This window comes from Mesocricetus auratus, unplaced genomic scaffold (genome assembly GCF_017639785.1).
Source record: "Mesocricetus auratus isolate SY011 unplaced genomic scaffold, BCM_Maur_2.0 Super-Scaffold_4256, whole genome shotgun sequence".
Lineage (NCBI taxonomy): Eukaryota > Metazoa > Chordata > Mammalia > Rodentia > Cricetidae > Mesocricetus > Mesocricetus auratus.
In genome coordinates this window covers 94,278,951-94,295,705 of record NW_024429182.1, presented here as the reverse complement: position 1 = coordinate 94,295,705, position 16,755 = coordinate 94,278,951, and the positions used below count along the sequence as shown (strand labels likewise).

The 16,755-nt window shown below is 42.3% G+C and overlaps 1 protein-coding gene across 2 annotated transcripts; it reads right to left on the bottom strand.

Moving 5' to 3' along the window:
* On the bottom strand, nucleotides 1–15,199 carry LOC101822541 (tripartite motif-containing protein 30A). Of its 2 annotated transcripts, none has more exons than XM_005087277.4 (8): nucleotides 15,108–15,199; nucleotides 9,534–10,006; nucleotides 7,864–7,959; nucleotides 6,637–6,867; nucleotides 2,831–2,853; nucleotides 1,522–1,622; nucleotides 1,265–1,291; nucleotides 1–1,039 (listed from the first exon to the last, which is right to left on the bottom strand). In XM_005087277.4, exons 2-8 carry the CDS (start codon nucleotides 9,948–9,950, stop codon nucleotides 435–437), a joined length of 1,500 nt encoding a protein of 499 aa, XP_005087334.1. In that variant the 5' UTR covers nucleotides 9,951–10,006; nucleotides 15,108–15,199; the 3' UTR covers nucleotides 1–434. The 2 variants fall into 2 exon arrangements, with proteins under 2 accessions (XP_005087334.1, XP_021079372.1); XM_021223713.2 differs by having other exon boundaries at nucleotides 14,997–15,116.
* Between the last annotated feature and the right edge of the window lie 1,556 nt (nucleotides 15,200–16,755).

Below are 16,755 nucleotides of genomic sequence, written 5' to 3'. Positions count from 1 at the left end.
CAAGTTGTTGAAAACTTTATTTCATCTTCTTCCATGGATGAGTAGAATGAGGTTACAGAGACATGGCAGAGGTGAGGCAAGCGGCTCAGTGGTGGCGCAGCTCTTCAGTGTGCACGAGGTCTTGGGTTCCGTCTCTCGCATGGAGAATAAAAGAAGAAGTTGGCAGTAGTGTTGTCTTACACAGTGAGGACTCTATACACTCGTCTTTGAATATATGGGAAATGATTTACTATTCTCAACCAAAAAAAACACAAAGAACTCAGAATATGGCCCAAAGAAATGAATATATCCTCTTTAGCAGTGAAAGATGTTCATACAGGAAGATCAGGGACAGCAAATATATGTATATGTTAAAGGCTAAAATGCTACCCATGAGCTCAGGCATATGAGATACGCACCAGAGCCAGAGGCCCTGCACAGAAACAGGTGAAGGTTTAAGAGTCTGGCCAGCCTACTGTCATTGGCTCTGAACATCCTATAGGATTAAAATATGGAAAAACCCTATCAGGAAAGGAACCTACACAGAATCTATAGATGAGAGTCCCAAGGTGGGAAATATTGTAAAACGAGAGAGTGCCAGCTTCATAGTCCAGGAAAATACCAATGCGGCAGGGAGGAACCATCAGGGAAAGGGTCAAGACTCTGGGTTTGCCTGTGAAAGGACACTCCTCAAAAGCATTATACACGCACTTGTTCCACAACCCTATGACCCAGAAGCCATATTTAGGTTGATAATGTGAGTCATTTCTGATTCCCAAACGAAATAAGGGATCTAGGCGTCTTTCAGCATTTGAACGAAATATCGGATTGAAGAGGTAGCTTCCATCACTTAATCCCAGAACCCAGGCACCTTTTCCAGACACATCTACTTCCCAATACTGCTTTCCTGATTGGATAGCTGGGTAGCCCAGGACACCTTCATGACAATTCTCACTCCCAGATGCAGAATTTTTTGTTTGATGGTCTTCATATCTTATTTGTCTCCTGTCCGCAGTAATGGCAATGTTTGGATGGTTGTTTTGAACCAATGTCACTTGAACTGCACAAAAATGACAGGAGTATCATGAGGACAGGAAACAGCCTTATTTGTGATGTTATGAATAGAAGTTTGAGAAGGGATGAACTTTGTGTGGAAATCACAGTAGAGGCGGATTGCAGAAGCATAGTACATATCTTGGGAGAGGCAACACGAGCTCTAACAGAAGCATAAGCTCTGCAAGACAGTGAGAAGGGGGTGGCTTATGGTTCTGTGTTTTCTCCTTACCCCAGTAGCGTTGGGCTTCTATGAGCTCTGAAATGATAAAAATTCACAATATTAAATACAAGCAAAGGTATTCTAAAGTCCATTTCTTCTCTAGATCGGGAGGGGGGGAGTAGAGTTGAAAACCACAACAGGATCAAGGATGGCCAGGTCCCATCAGAGATGGTTAAATCATCCATACGTAGTATCTACCCTTCCTTGTTCATATCTAGAAGCCACTAGAATCCCAAAGCCAAGTCATGAAACATAACTCTCCTCACCTTGCAGCACTTGCAGCATGCCTTTTAGATCGGGGGCTCGGAACACTCTTCTTCGTTCCTTGGGGACGGTTTTGGGCTTTGTGAGTGAAAAGGCATGACTCCTAGGGATAAAAACAGTTGACCTCCAGTCCCTCTTAAGGACCTCCAACCACCACTGACTTCCTCTCATTTCAAACCACAGACACACTTGAGCTCTCTTGAGGATATGGAAAATACAACCATGTTTCCCTCCAACTTACTTCCAGTGTGGTGTTGGGAAGGCTGTATGGTCTCAAAATCATGGTTCTTGCCATCTAAATTTAAGGAATTTATTTTCTCCTACTCTGCTTCCTTGAACTCACAAGAGATGATGAAATAATAAAATCTTAAAGCAAACCAAAACTAAGCTACTTGGGTAAAAATGTGTGAAAAAATATTTTCATGAATGTGAGTTCTTGGGAAAGGATCAAAAAGCAGGGTACAGAACCCACACCCAGATGCTCAAAGCAAATCAAGTATAGGGAATACATCTGGAGAAGTCCAGTGTCTTCAAACCTTTAGCTAATATAGAGAATCATAGATAACAAGAATAGGTAATATATCTGGAGAAGTTCAAAGTCTTCAAAACCTTTAGCTAATATAGAGAATCATAGACAACATCTGATTTTTTAGGTTCTCTTGGAAAAATTACAAACAGCTGGAAAAGATGAAGACATCAAACTAAAGCAAATGCGATCCCTGTATCTTAGGAAAATCCTTTGTGTGGCCATGCGGGTGTGCTATCTAGACACAAGGATACTGTCTTTCCACACTTCTGTAGCACATAGGATGGAAACAGGTGAGTTGCTCATGCCTGTATCAAAGTGTTACGTGCAGAGATTCAAGACTATTTTTGTAAACCTAAGTACATCCAGAAAGACTGAATGTCTTTTAGTCTCAGGAGAAAATAATGTGAACACACAGGAATTTTCCCAAGGACAGTTCTGTGTACTTTGCAGACATCGAAGCCACCTCTCATCTACCATAAACCAAGCACCTGTTAAATCCAGATCCACATGCAGGCACACGGGATGAGTAAATGCTGAAATTACAGTGGAGGTAAGAGGAGCCTAATCTTTTATCCCGAATCCCACTGCTGACCCAAACGGTTCCCCACAACCCATTTCTCTATCATAGACTCTAATCTTAGTGGCAAAACACTCAGTCACTGTTTTTAGTCAGAAATTCAATACCTCATCTACATTGCCCCAACCTGGAAGAAATTATGTTTTACTTGAAAACTAAGTCATTTTTACCACACAGAAGGACTGCCACTGGCAGCCATACATACCATTTTATGATGCCATCTACACCCTAGATAGGAAGAGAAAAAACAGGAGTTACGACTTTTCATTAAGATGGCCGGTGAGAATCCTTGCAACTGAAACTCTGAAAGAAAACAGTCATGGTAACACATGAGGAGCAATTTCCTGCAAGTGGTAGTCTGTAAATGATCTGATTAAGGCAGCAGAGATCACACAAATGGACTCCCAGAGCCAAGTCCACTACCAGAGTGCATACCAAGCTGGAAAAATGAAGCTGCCCACGGCAAAGAGTCGGACACTACTAGGACCAGAAGACATCATGCTGGAGTGCAGGGGTCTGAAGGAACCACTTGGGAAGGAGTTAGAACATATCCTTCCTCACACACCAGAATACAGGGAACATGGGAGCTGCAAAGATCTATGTAAACCACTAGCTGCTCTGACACAGCACCAAGTAGAACTTTCTAGAGCCAAAGGGAATCTGAGAAGCTCATCTTTCAGATCAATACAGCTGTGTCAGAAATTCACTCCAACAGTATTCTTTTTACTTATTTTCTATCATATATTCCATTCTTTCATATGCCAGACTATGGCTTGGTTTTTATCTGTGACTTTGTCAGTTAGGCTTTGAGATTGTTTTTTCTCCACACAGTCTACTCAATCACATTCTTTGCAAGATTTTTTCACCCACTTCTCATGGGCTTCCCTTCTTATTCCTATTTTTTCTTTCTCTCATTATTATCTCTCCTATGTGTGTTTTGCCTGCATGTATGTCTGTGCATCACATGTGTGCCTGCCTGGTGCCCATGGAGGTCAGAGAGTGTCATGGTTCCTGGAACTGGGGGTGGTAGTGAGTTACCCTGTGGGTTCTGGGATGGAGCCTAGGTCCTTTGCAAGAGCAGCATGCATGCTTAATGACTGAGCCATCTCTCTGGGCCTGCATTTTTACTTCTTAATTATAGCCCTTCATAGCTTTAACAATGTCTATAATCTGTGGACTCTGACATTATCCCAACAGATACTTTTCCAGCTTGGGTTTTTTTTTTTTAATTTTTAAAAAAACTCATACTTGAACTGGAGAAATGGTTCAATGGTTAAGAATGTTTGTTGCTATTCCACATGGTGGTTCATAGCCATCTGTAACTTCAATTCCAGAGGACCCAATGACCTCTTCAGGGCTTCAGAGGTACCAGGCACATGCATAGAGGCAGGCAAAGCACTCACACACATAAAATAAAAGCCACATTTATATAAAAAATTATTCACTGGGCGTGGTGGTGCACACCTTAATCCCAGCACTCAAGAGGAAGAGGCAGGTCAGGAGTTCACGTTCATCCTGGACTGCATATTGAGTTTCAGGACAGCCAGGGTTATAACATACTGTTTAAAAAAAAAAACCAACATACTCCCCCAACCTGTGTGTGTGTGTGTGTGCATATTTTGGATAATGAGACAAGATCTTGTTCTGTGGCTCAACCTGGTGCCTGGGGTCAGAGGAGGTCAGAGGGTGTCAGATCTCATGGAATTGGAGTTATGGAACTTACTATGAAAACCATACTGGCTTGGAATCTGTGTCAATTCTCTTGTTTTGTCTCCAAAGAGCTAAAAATAGGGATGTGTGCTAGCATAGCTGGTTACAGTAAATGTAACATTATATATATAATATATCCCTAATCATTTCAGTTGCAGCTAAATTCTGGAGTGAAAACATCCTATCCTAGAGCCATTTAAACACTTGTGTCTCCTGAAGCATTATATCAATAGCTGATATATGGACTCAACCTCAGCAGAAACCAATCGCTGAATGGACAAAAATAATGTGGTACACATACACAAGAGAGTACCAGACAGCTTTTATAAAACAGAAAGTGCTATCATTTGTGGTAACATGGATGAACCTATAGAGTTTGCTTCACATGAAACAAACCAGGTTCAACCAAATAAATACTTCATGATATCATGTGACTATGTGGAAGGTATAAAAACTGATCTCATAGGAGAATAGAATGGGAGTAGACAGTAGTTGGGTAGGGGGATAGATATTGCTCAAAAGATAAATTTCCAGTATTGTACAGTACAGTGAGTGGGTATAGTAAATAATATATTCTTCAAATTACAAAAAGACTCCAACTGCTGCCATCTCATACAAAAAAGCACTGTAACGATGTATGCAATGTATTTGTGAATCAGCTCCATGGAGCTATTTCACAATGTACACATATTGCAAAATACTACCTGATATTTACTTTTTAAAATTCAGAAGAACACAATAGGAAAGTAAGAAATTGAAAAGATGGTGAGGATTTCCTGTAGCCAACATTACCTGTAAATATTACATCTTAGATGGAAGAAACACATTCCCAAGGAGACATATAAAACCAGAAAATGATGCAAGAAGCTAACTCTAGGCTAGCAAGATGATCAGCTGGTGAAATTATTTGCCATATAAGCATGTGGTTCAATCCCAGGAAGTCATGTAAAGGTGGAAGGAGAAAACAATCTTTCCAAAGTTGTCTTCCAACCTATACACTGATACATAAATCACACACACACACACACACACACACACACACACACACACACACACACACACGTTTTCGTGAGACAGGGTTTCTTTGTGTAGCCCTGGCTATCCTGGAACTTGCTCTGTAGTCCAGGCTGGCCTCAAACTCATAGAGATCCATCTGTCTCTACCTTCTGAGTGCTGGGATTAAAAGCATACACCAACACCACCTGGTACATAAAATATTTTTAAGGCATGTAAATGACCTAGATAAATGTGATACAAAATAAAATGTTTACATTTCTTTAAATAGCAAAACAAAACAAAAACTACAATGTGTAGTGCCTTAATTAGTTGAAATGATTTTTAAAAAATAATACTAATTTATCTTTTTTAACTTTTGTTATTAATTTGTACATATGAACATTTGCTTGCACATATGTTTGTGCACTACTAACATGCCTGGTACCTGTGGAGGTCAGGAGGTGTCGAATTCCCTAGAACCAGAGTTACAGGTGGGGTTTTTTGTTGGTTTTTGTTTTGTTTTGGTTTGGTTTGGTTTGAGACAGGGATTCTCTGTATAGCTTTGGAACCTGTCCTGGAACTCGCTTTGTAGACCAGATTGGTCTGGAACTCACAGAGATCCACCTGCCTCTGCCTCTCTGCCGCCCGACTGTGAGATTAGAGGTGTGCATTACAGATGGCTTTGGACCACAGTGTGGGGGCTGGGAACTGAACCCGGGCCCTCTGGAGCAGCCAGTGCTCCGAATTGCTTAAACACCGCAGATGGGGGAACCCTCAACTCATCTTATAGTGGACAACACAAACATCTCTCATACAAGAAGCTCCTTGTTTGCCAGTGACTAGCTGGAGTTAATAAAAGTACATGAAGCCGGGGGGTGGTGGTGCACGCCTTTAATCCCAGCAGAGGCAGGGGGATCTCTGTTAGTTTCAGGGCAGCCTGGTCTACAGAGTAAGTTCCAAGACAGGCTCCAAGGCTAAAGAGAAACCCCGTCTAAAAAAAAAAAAGTACTTGAAGCACACACAGCTATGTGAAGAGCTGACATAGATGCCCACACATCCAACTGATCTCCTCCCCAAACTTCATCTTTTGTGCTGCACTTGACAAGCTAAATGAAAATGGAATTCCCCTCCTTGACATTTATACATGCAACGATTCCCCAGCCTCTAAAACTGGCTCAGGAAAGAGTTCAGGGAGGGCACAGAGAGCCCTGTTGTCATCACCAGGAAGTCCACAGCAGCACAGAGGGAGGGCAATGGCTTCCAGGTCTCCTGACTCTCAGATGCTGGGACCTCCTGCAGTCTTACCTGCAGCATTTCCATGGTTGAGCACTGCAACTGATGCTCCACATCTGAGATGAGGTCTCCTAGCAACTTGCTCTGCTGGGCATGCTTATCTTCAGCCTCTGCAAGGCTGTTCATGATGTCTTCCTTCTCTTGCATCAGCTTCTGCAGCTCACTCTTCTCCTCGGAGTCCAGAATGTCTCCCAGCTTTCTAAACTCTGTCTGAACATTTTCTACATCTTTCTGTATTTGATTCTTCAGAGAGAAGAAATAGGAGAATTATTCAGTCTGTTAAAATGTCCTCCGTGGGAGGTTTTTTGTTTGTTTTCCTAAGGGTTTCTCTGTGTAGTCCAGACTGTTCTGGAACTCACTCTGTTGAGAATGGGCATGAGTCCTGGGATCTGTGGTGGGATCCATTAAAATCAGAGATCCATCTGCCTCTGCCTCCCGAGTGCTTGGACTAAAGGCACATGCCACTAATGCCCAGCTAAAAAGATAAACCAATCTTTAATTAAAAAACAAATTTTAAAAATGTTTTTATTTTATTTTATGTTTGTGTGTCTTTTGCCTGCTTGCATCATGTGTGTGCCTGGTGCCCACAGAGGCCAGAAGAGAGTACTGGGTGCCCCAGAACCGGAGTTACCGATGGTTATGATCCACCATGTGGGTAAAGGGAACTAAATTCAGGTCCCCTGCAAGAGCAAGAAGTACTCTTAACCACTGAGCCATTGTTCCACCCAAATCTTGGGTTTTGTTTTGTTTTTTGGTTTAATTTTTATTTTAAATTTTGAGACCCATCCTCACCCTGTAGCCCTATTTGGCCTGGAACTTGCTGTGTACACCAGATTGGCTTTGAACTCACAGAGATCTATCCACTTTTGCCTCCCAAATGCTAGAATTAAGGCACATGGCCACCATACCTGCATCTTATTCCCTGGCAGAAACTGAACCCGAGTACATATTCATGATCCAACCATTCCCAAGCACCTTAGCAACAGTCATAGTTCCAGAAAACACCACAGGAGCGAGACCCAGGACTCAGTGCCCATTCTCACCAGGCCCCTCCATGGCTTCAGTTCCTCACAATATCCAGGCTCAGTTGTGAGGCACTCACTGTGCAGCTCCAGGTCCAAGGAAACAGATAGAGAGGACTGGCCTTATCAACTACCAGGGAATGAAGAGCCAGGGAGCTTCTTGCCTAGGTCCCCCCCAAGCATCAGCTTAACTCCCTCAGGAAGGGTCCCCACTTGCCTCCCAGGAAGCTCTCTCTTTCTGAAGATCATCTTTCCAGTTGTCTAATTCTTTCTTGTCTTCCATCAGCTTCTTCAGAGCTGCCTGAAGCTTCTCCTGTGGGAGAGGAATTACAGCAGAATCAAACTGTGTGCTTAGTAGGACATCTATTCCTAACCAAAGGTCAAGAAACCCTTCTGGAAAGACAGGATACCTTAAGGCTGCTATATTTTTTTAAAAGAATGTGGTATAAATTATGTATATAGAATGTATACACATATATACATACAAACATACATATAGGGTTTTTTTTTTTTGACAGGGTTTCTTTTTTTTTTTGGTTTTTCAAGACAGGGTTTCTCTGTGGCTTTGGAGGCTGTCCTGGAACTCGCTTGGTAGTCCAGGCTGGTCTCGAACTCTCAGAGATCCACCTGCCTCTGCCTCCTGAGTGCTGGGATTAAAGGCGTGCGCCACCAACGCCCGGCGAGACAGGGTTTCTTTGTGTAGCCTTGGCTGTCCCAGAACTCGCTCTGTAGATTAGGCTGTCCTTGAACTCACAGAGATCACCTGCCTCTGCCTTCTGAGTGTTGGGACTAAAGGCATGCACCACCACAGCCCAGCTACACATATAGTTTTTGTCTATTATAAACAAATAGACGATAAACATTAAAAATAAGGCAAATGGACAAAATCAAGTTGGTCTCAGCAGAGTTTGCAGAAAGAGAGAGAACGGCAACTAGAACTTAGGAGTTGCAAAAAAAATAAATAAATAAAGTAACCATCAACTCAAAAACATTCCCTATCCTCCCATTCTCTTTTTAAAAGGAGGTCTCAATTCAGTTATGGTGGTGCATACCATTTTAATAATGGCACTCAGGAGGCAGAGGCAGGCAGGTCCCTGAGTTCATGGTTAGCCTGATCTACAAGAGTTAAGTTCCAGGACAGTCAGGACTACACAGAGAAAAACAAGCAAACAAACAAACTAATAATAATGTGGCCTCATTATGTAAAGAATCCTTGTTCCTCTTGCCTCAGAAATGTTGGGGTTACAGGCATCTGCTACCACACCTAGATAACCTGATTTATTTTGGCACTAATGTGTAAAAAAGAGGAAACTGATAGCAAGAAAAGAGGAAATGAAGTGTAACAATGAACCTCATTTAGTCTTTTGAATTAACAAATTTTGTATGTCAGTGTACATATGTGTGTTTGTGTGTGTCGGGGGGGGGCATGTGCTTATTTATGTATACCCAAACTTATGCACCCCAGGTATGTAGAGATCAGATAACAACTTGCAGAAATAAGTTCTTGCTTTTAATTGTGTGGTTCCTGGGTTCAAACTCAGATCATTATGCTTAGCAACAAGCCATTCAGCCATTTCTCCAACCCTCTTCTTATTTACTGTGATAACTAAAGAATAATCAGAGCTTTTCTTGGACATAAAGTCTCAGCAGGATACAGCAGCCTGTAAAAACATTTGCTCTTGTTCTAGGGTTTGAACCCAGGAAGACTCTCTTATGATTAAGCCCAGTGGATAGTCCTATTCTTTCAGGCCTCAAAAGGGAAAAGGATGGAATGAAACCCCAGGCCTCTATTCCATGATAATCAAGTAGCATGAATGCTCAAAGGAGCATAGATTTCACAGCAAGTACTGTCTCTTGCTCTGTGTCCTACACCCTCCCACTTCTTACCTTGTACTCATGGGCCACCTCTTCCATGAGAACTGTTTGGTGTCCTCGGTGCTCCTGAGATCTCTCACAAAGCCAACAGATGGCCACCTTGTCCTTCTCACAGAAGAGCTGGAGTTTCTCTCCATGCTTTGCACAGTGAAACACCTGCTCTTCCTCTGGGCTGGACTTGAACCTCTTCAGCCTCTCCACTATGTTGGCCACATGTCGATTAGGCCTCAGACTCCCAAATGGGTAACTAACTCGGCACACGGGGCAGATGAACTCTCCCTCTTTGCCTTTGATGGACTCGTAGTTCGGTGTGATGCAGGCTCGGCAGAAGCTGTGGCCACAATCTGCACTCACAGGTTCCACCATCAGGTCCAGGCAGATAGGACAGGTCACCTCCTCCTTTACATTCACCATGAATTCTGAAGCCATAATTTCTGTGATTCTATGCCTGCCTGTCCTGACTTCTGACACCCCTACTCAGGTGCCTGCATGATTGGAAAGACAAAAAGAGGGCCAAGTAAGAAAGGGAGGAACAGAATGAACATTGATTATGCAGAGATCAAGGATGGGCCATGACCACAATAGTACAAGGCAAAGAAGCGAAGGGAGAAAAACAGTATGGACAACTAAGATAAAAATGCAAACGTAACATGCATATAAACATTTAATTGGGACAGCTATCATAATATCTTGAATTCGTTATATATTTTGGGTATTACACTGGTATCAGATGTGGAGTTGGTAAAAATCTTTCTCATTCTGTAGGCTGATGCTTTGTCCAATTGGCAGTGTCCTTTGCCTTACAAAAGCTTTTCAGTTTCATGAGGTCTCATTTATTAATTGCTGATCTTAGTGCCTGTGCTATCAGTGTTCTATTCAGAAAGTTAAACCTCTGAGTTCAAAGTTATTCCCTACTTTCTCTTCTATCAGGTTCAGTGTAACTGGTCTTTGATCCACTTGAATTTAAGTTTTGTACAGAGTGATGGATATGGATCTATTTGCATTATTCTGTATGCAAATATCCACTTAGACCAGCACCATTTGTTGAGGTGCTTTCCTTTTTTCATTGTATATTTCTTGCTTTTTATTTTTAATTAAAAATCAGGTGTCCATAGGTATGTTGATTTATGTCTGGGTCTTCAATTCAATTCCATTGATCAACATGTCTATTTTTATGTCAATACCATGTGGTTTGTATTACCATAGCTCTGTAGTACAGCTTAAAATCAGGGATGGTGTTACCTCAAGTTCTTCTATTGTTCAGGATTTGTTTTCCCATATGAAGTTGAGAATTATCTTTTCAAAGTCTGTAAGAGTTGTGTTTGAATGTTGGCAGGAATTTGTTGAATCTGTAGATTGTTTTTTGTAGGGTGGCCATTTTTACTATGTTGATTCTATAGATCCATGAACATGGGAGATCTTTTCATTTTCTGATACCTTCTTTAATTTCTTCAAAAACTTAAAGTTTTTATCATACAAGTCTTTCACTTGCTTGGTTAGAGTTTCCCCAGCATATTTTATATTATTTGAAGCTATTGTGAAGGGTACTGTGTCCCTGATTTCTTTCTCAGTCTGTTTGCCATTTTGTATTGAGCTCTTTTTCATTCCTGAATCTATGATGGTGCTCTACCCTGCTCTGCTACAGAGTCAGAGCATAGGTAGCTACATTCCTTCTCCTTGGACCTGAGTTGCTATGGTGAGCCTGAGGGTCTCAGGTCATGCTTTGTAGTAATCTTTATCTGTTGTGATTTGAAAAAAAAAAGGCCCCCAAAGAAAGTAGCACTATTTGGAGGTGAGGCTTTGTTGAAGAGGTGTGGCCTTCTTGGAGGAAATATGTCACTGTGGGGGTGGGCTTTGAGGTCTCCTTTGCTAAAGCTATATTCAGTGCAGTGGACAGTTTACATCTTGTTGCCTGAGGATCAAGATGTAGAACCCTCAGCTCCTCCTCCAGCACCATGTCTGCCTGCACAACCCCATGTTTCCCACCATGGTGATGATGGACTAAATCTCTGAAACTGTAAGCTAACCTCAATTAAATGTTTTCCTTTATAAGAGTTGTCATGGTCATGGTGTCTTTTCACAGCAAGAGAAACCCTAATGAAGACACCATCTATTGCCATTTTGGTGGTGAGAAACTCATGAAGCAGTTAACACATGCCACAGTGGCTCATTTCACACATCCCTGACCACACAGACACTCTAAGCACATACCTAAGAGAGGCTACAATTGGCCTTCATGCTTTGCAAAGAGAAAATATCAAGTCTCCTACAATCTTCCTACTGAGGATACTAACAAGCTGCATGGGTGCTGCGGCTGATGTCATAAATGTCTGCATATCAGGCCATGGAGACACTTTCAGACTTGGCAAGTACTAAGCCTTGCTGAGAGAACCGTATGAAGAAACTACCCCTGTACACACTTAGAACTAGAGCCACCACACCTAATCAAGTGTCACCCTTATATGGAATGTGTAAGTCCTTCCCCATAAACTCTAACCAGAAAAGTTTGGAAGAGTTAGCTGCTCCATAGTATGCAGGCATTAACACAGGGACATACATACAGACACAGACACCTACCACAAACAAAAAAATGAGCACCATACAAAACAAAAACATCAAAAAATGAGAAATATTACTTTATAAAAGTATTATCATATTACTATTATCATATTCTAGTAACTAACTTCAAGGGATAGAAATCATGAATAACCCAGATAGGAATTCAAATAACAATTAATGAGGAAAACCAGAAAATCAATAATTCAATAGAAAAGAATGCTGTAAGTCTACAGTCTAATGATTCAGTGAATGAAACTGACCCTGAAAGGGAGAGCTTCAACAGCAGACATACACACAATTGAGCAAAAAGTCTATCAGCTTAAATTAGCTCACCTGAATGTATCATGTCAAAACAAACAAATCAGTAAGAGTAAGACAAAAAAGAAAAAATACCCTACAAACAAACAAATGTGGAATCCATTTGTGTTGACCAACTATTCCAACTTGCCTTGGAGTGTCACTCATATACCCAGTGAGCATTGGAGAAAACTGATTTTCAGTATTACAGGAGGAGGGCATGAAGTTGGGTGGGTAGAAAGGAGTGGAGAATCTGGGAGAAGTTGGGGAGGGGAAAGGATATGATCAAAATTTTTAAAATATCTTTTAAAATAAAAAGATTCCCAGCACTCGGGAGGCAGGGGCAGACAGATCTCTGTGAGTTTGAGGCCAGCCTGGTCTACAGAGCTAGTTCCAGGACAGCCTCCAAAACAATACAGAGAAACCCTGTCTCAAAAAACCAAAAAAAAAAAAAAAAAAAAAAAAAAAGATTAAATAAATAAACCCATCCATCTCAAAGCAGCATGTCAAAGACAGAGGTCATGGAGACAACAAAGATGCTGGTTTATGGGGCACTGTTCAGAAAATCAGTGTACTCATTGTAAGTACTCCACAAGGAATGAAAGAGAGAGGGGGCACATAGGAAATCACTAAGGAACTGATCTTGAACTAACCCAGCCACATACACAACACTCACACCAATGATGACAGCACACACATGAGAACACTGTTCTGGAAAGATAACCCCTGGGGCTACAAGAGGTTCTAATAATGTAAGAACACTGAAATGATATGAAATATCTTTTTAAATCACAGTGATATGAAACTAGAAATCAAAGTGGGGTCTGGGAAAAACTCACAAACACATAGAAATTTAACATTCTCTAAACTAATGATCAAAGAAGAAACCAAAGGGAGGTATTTTTTTAAAAAATGAAATGACAATGGAAGCAAACAATTCAATGCACCCCATTGGGCACTCCAGACAGTCTAACAGGAGACCCTGCTAGGATAAAACTTAAAATTAAAAAACAAACAAACAAACAAAGACCTATCTCAAATAACTTCATTCTTGGCCTCAGGGAAGTAGAAAAAGAAGAACAAACTAAGCCAAAAGTTATCAGAAGGGGAGAAAATGAAGAAAACAGAAATACAACAAACAGAACAGAAAGACCGTAGGGAAATGTAAGGAATCATCTGAATTGTTGTCATTCTCTTTGTCTCTGCCTCTCTCAGTTTCCCTCTATGTCTCACCCTTGGTCTCTCTGTCTCTGTATCTCTCTCAACTATTCATTTATCTTGAGGACAGGATCTCACTATGCAGCTCTGGCTGTCCTGGAACTTCTATGTAGATCAGGCTGACCTAGAACTCACAAAGATCTTCCTGCCTCTACCTTTCTAGTATTGGGATTGAAGGCATGTGCCATCTGCCCAGCCTCTCTGAGTGGTCATCTAACAGTATGCATATGCAATAAAGTAAACAAAACCAACAGAATCATGGGAAGGTTTGTTGATGTCTTCTGGGTGCCTAGGTTAGCTTGGGTAAAGGCATGGATATCCTTGATCAAACTGGTTTCTCTCAAGGTTCTCATGATCTCTTTATCATTAGACATTTTCCATATAAATCAAGAATCTAATTTTCACTATTTAAAGGTAGAGAAAGGGGTGGCAGCAGTGATGTGCACCTGCCACTCCAGTGACAGGAGGTGGGGGTGAGGGCTGATTGAGGAGTCGAAGACCAGCCGAGGCAATACAAAATGTATCATGTCTCCAGGAAACACTAGAAAAGCTGTCACTTCTGGGAAAACCTTCAGAAGTGCATCTCTAGCATTCTCCTAGTCCTTTGTTTTCCCATCTTCAATCACCCTCTTGCCCCTCACTTGGAACTTAACCCAAGGCTTGAAAAGTGCCCTATCACTGAGCTAAGTCACATTTAAAAAAAAAGTTTTATGAATGAGTCTTACTGAGTTGCCCATAAAGGCCTTCAGCTTATGATCCTCTTGCCTTCTGTGTAGCTGGAATCTCAAGCTATGTTGAACACTACTTCAATTTTCAGGAAATGGCTGAAGGGGAACGCAATAATAGCAATCATTTCTTGGCTTGGGTCTATCACACAGGGTCACACTCCTAAACACAGAGTTTCCCTAGAGCAGTGGTTTTCAACGTTCCTAATGCTGTGACCATGTAATACAGTTTCTCATGTTGGGGTGACTCCCAACCATATAATTATATTTGTTGCCACTGCATAACTGGAATCTTGCTACTGTTACAAATCCTAATGTAAATATCTGATATGTAGTCCCAAATGGGTCACGACCCACAGGTTAAGAACCACTGTCTTAGCATATGCAGAAGTGCCACATACATTATCATATAAAAACACATTACAGAGCGCTCACTTAGCTTAGCTGTAGGGGAAGGGACTGTGTTAGAAAACAGAGTTCCGGATCTCTTTGACAAAGTACAATTCAAAATTATCGCCCATTATGAAATGGCAGGAGGCGACTGGATCTGGCTAAAAGCAATCTTTAAAGCAGCCCCGTTTCCAGGCAGCACCCTCCTCAAGTTTCTCCATTTGCATTTTCAGACAGAGGCTGGAAGCCCCTCCCTTTCCAGCCCCCTTTTAGACGACAAACTCACCCAAGCAAAATCAAAGCTTTTCTTCAAGACTCCCTCAAACTCTGCACCCTAATATTGCCCAACCAACCATCAGACAACCCGAAAGTGGTAAATTACGGAGAATTAACGCACCAATCCAGAACTTCAAGGTATTTCCGACTCCAGGCTAGAGAAACGAAAGTTTGAGCTCAGGAAAAGAAAGAGAAACTTACAGGGGGACAGACCAATGACATGCCTCCGCATAAACATGCCTGACTCCACCTCTGTAGGAGTTGCCCTCTGATCAGCTCGGCCTCCATATGGAGAGTGTGCACAATCAACTCTCAACCCTTAACGGGTTTTTTAAGACAGCTCTGGAATTTCCTAAACCAGTTGTTGAGGTTCAGGTCAGATTTACCCACAAGATCCCGACCTCCTGGAAAGCTGCCCGTGATGGAAAGAAAGCCTTCTACTGGATTCTTCTCGCACCTAAGCCCCGGGCTGGGTTTTGCTCTGGGTGGCAGGTGTGGGTCAAAGGGAAGGAAATGCAAGGCGAGGGACAGAACTAGAGTGTTTCTCTGGAGCTGGACTTGGACTCTTACAGGATGAGAACAGGAAGGAAGCTGCATTCAGGGCAGCTGCTGCACTATCAAGATTTCCCACCCAGCAGGGACAGGATGGGGAGGATTCCCCTGCAGAGCCATGCAGAAACACTTCCCCACACTGACAGCAGTGAAACCAGCAAACTGCAGAGGCTCTCCAGCTGCCCAGTGCTGTCCTACAGATTATATCTTCTGTTGCTGAACAGACCAAGTCCTCTTCACACTGCTGATGGGACACATCCACTGCATCCAGGAATCCCTCACCGGAATGTCTCAGGTGTCCCCATTTCAGTTAGGATTTCTATTAAAGACTTCCGATATTTCTTCAGCACCCCTCAATTACAAGCTGAAAATGTATAGAGCTGAGAATGAAGGTGAGTTGGGGCAGTCTGTGTCTAGCACAGTAGAGTCCTGGGGTGGATCCTTAGCTCTGTACTAGCAGGGGTGTGGTGACACATGCATGTAGTCTTACTCTTCTATTGCTCTCATAAACACCCTGACCGAGGCACCTTATAAGGACAGTGTTTGAATTGGAACTTAGAGTTTCAAAGGGTTAGCGATCATGACCACCACAGTGGGGAGCTTGGCAGCAGGCCGAGAGGCATGGTGCTGCTGCAGGTGAGAGGTGACACTTGAGACACAAACCTGAGGCAGAGATAGAGACACTGGGAATGGCCAGAATGTATTGAAATCTCGAAGCTCACACTCATGTCACATATTCTCCAATAAATGCCGAACCTTCAAATCTGTCCCAAACAGTCCCACTCACTGGGAACCACGTATTCAAAGATAGAGCCTATGGAGGCCATTCTTATTCAACTTATTCAAACCATGACAGGATCCCACTGCCTTGGAACTGGCAGCAGGAGGATCAGGAGCTCGAAGCTCACCAGTCTAAGCTACAGGGGACTTTGATGCCAGCAGCCTGAGAATCTTTCTAAAAGAGGAAGTATGTAGGGGAACAACAGGGAAGATCGTGCAGTCGCCATTTCCAGTCTCACCCCCCTACTCCTATCCTGCTGTCTCTTTTGCTCCTTATATTCTTAGATCTACTGAAGTATGACATAAAGAGTGACACAGCAGAAAGGACACTGCAGTTTGAGTTTTAACATACTTGTCTTCTCATCCTACTCTTATTCTTTAGAGACAGGCTCTCACAGTACACCCCAGCCTGACTTCTGAGCTCTAACTCCTTCAGG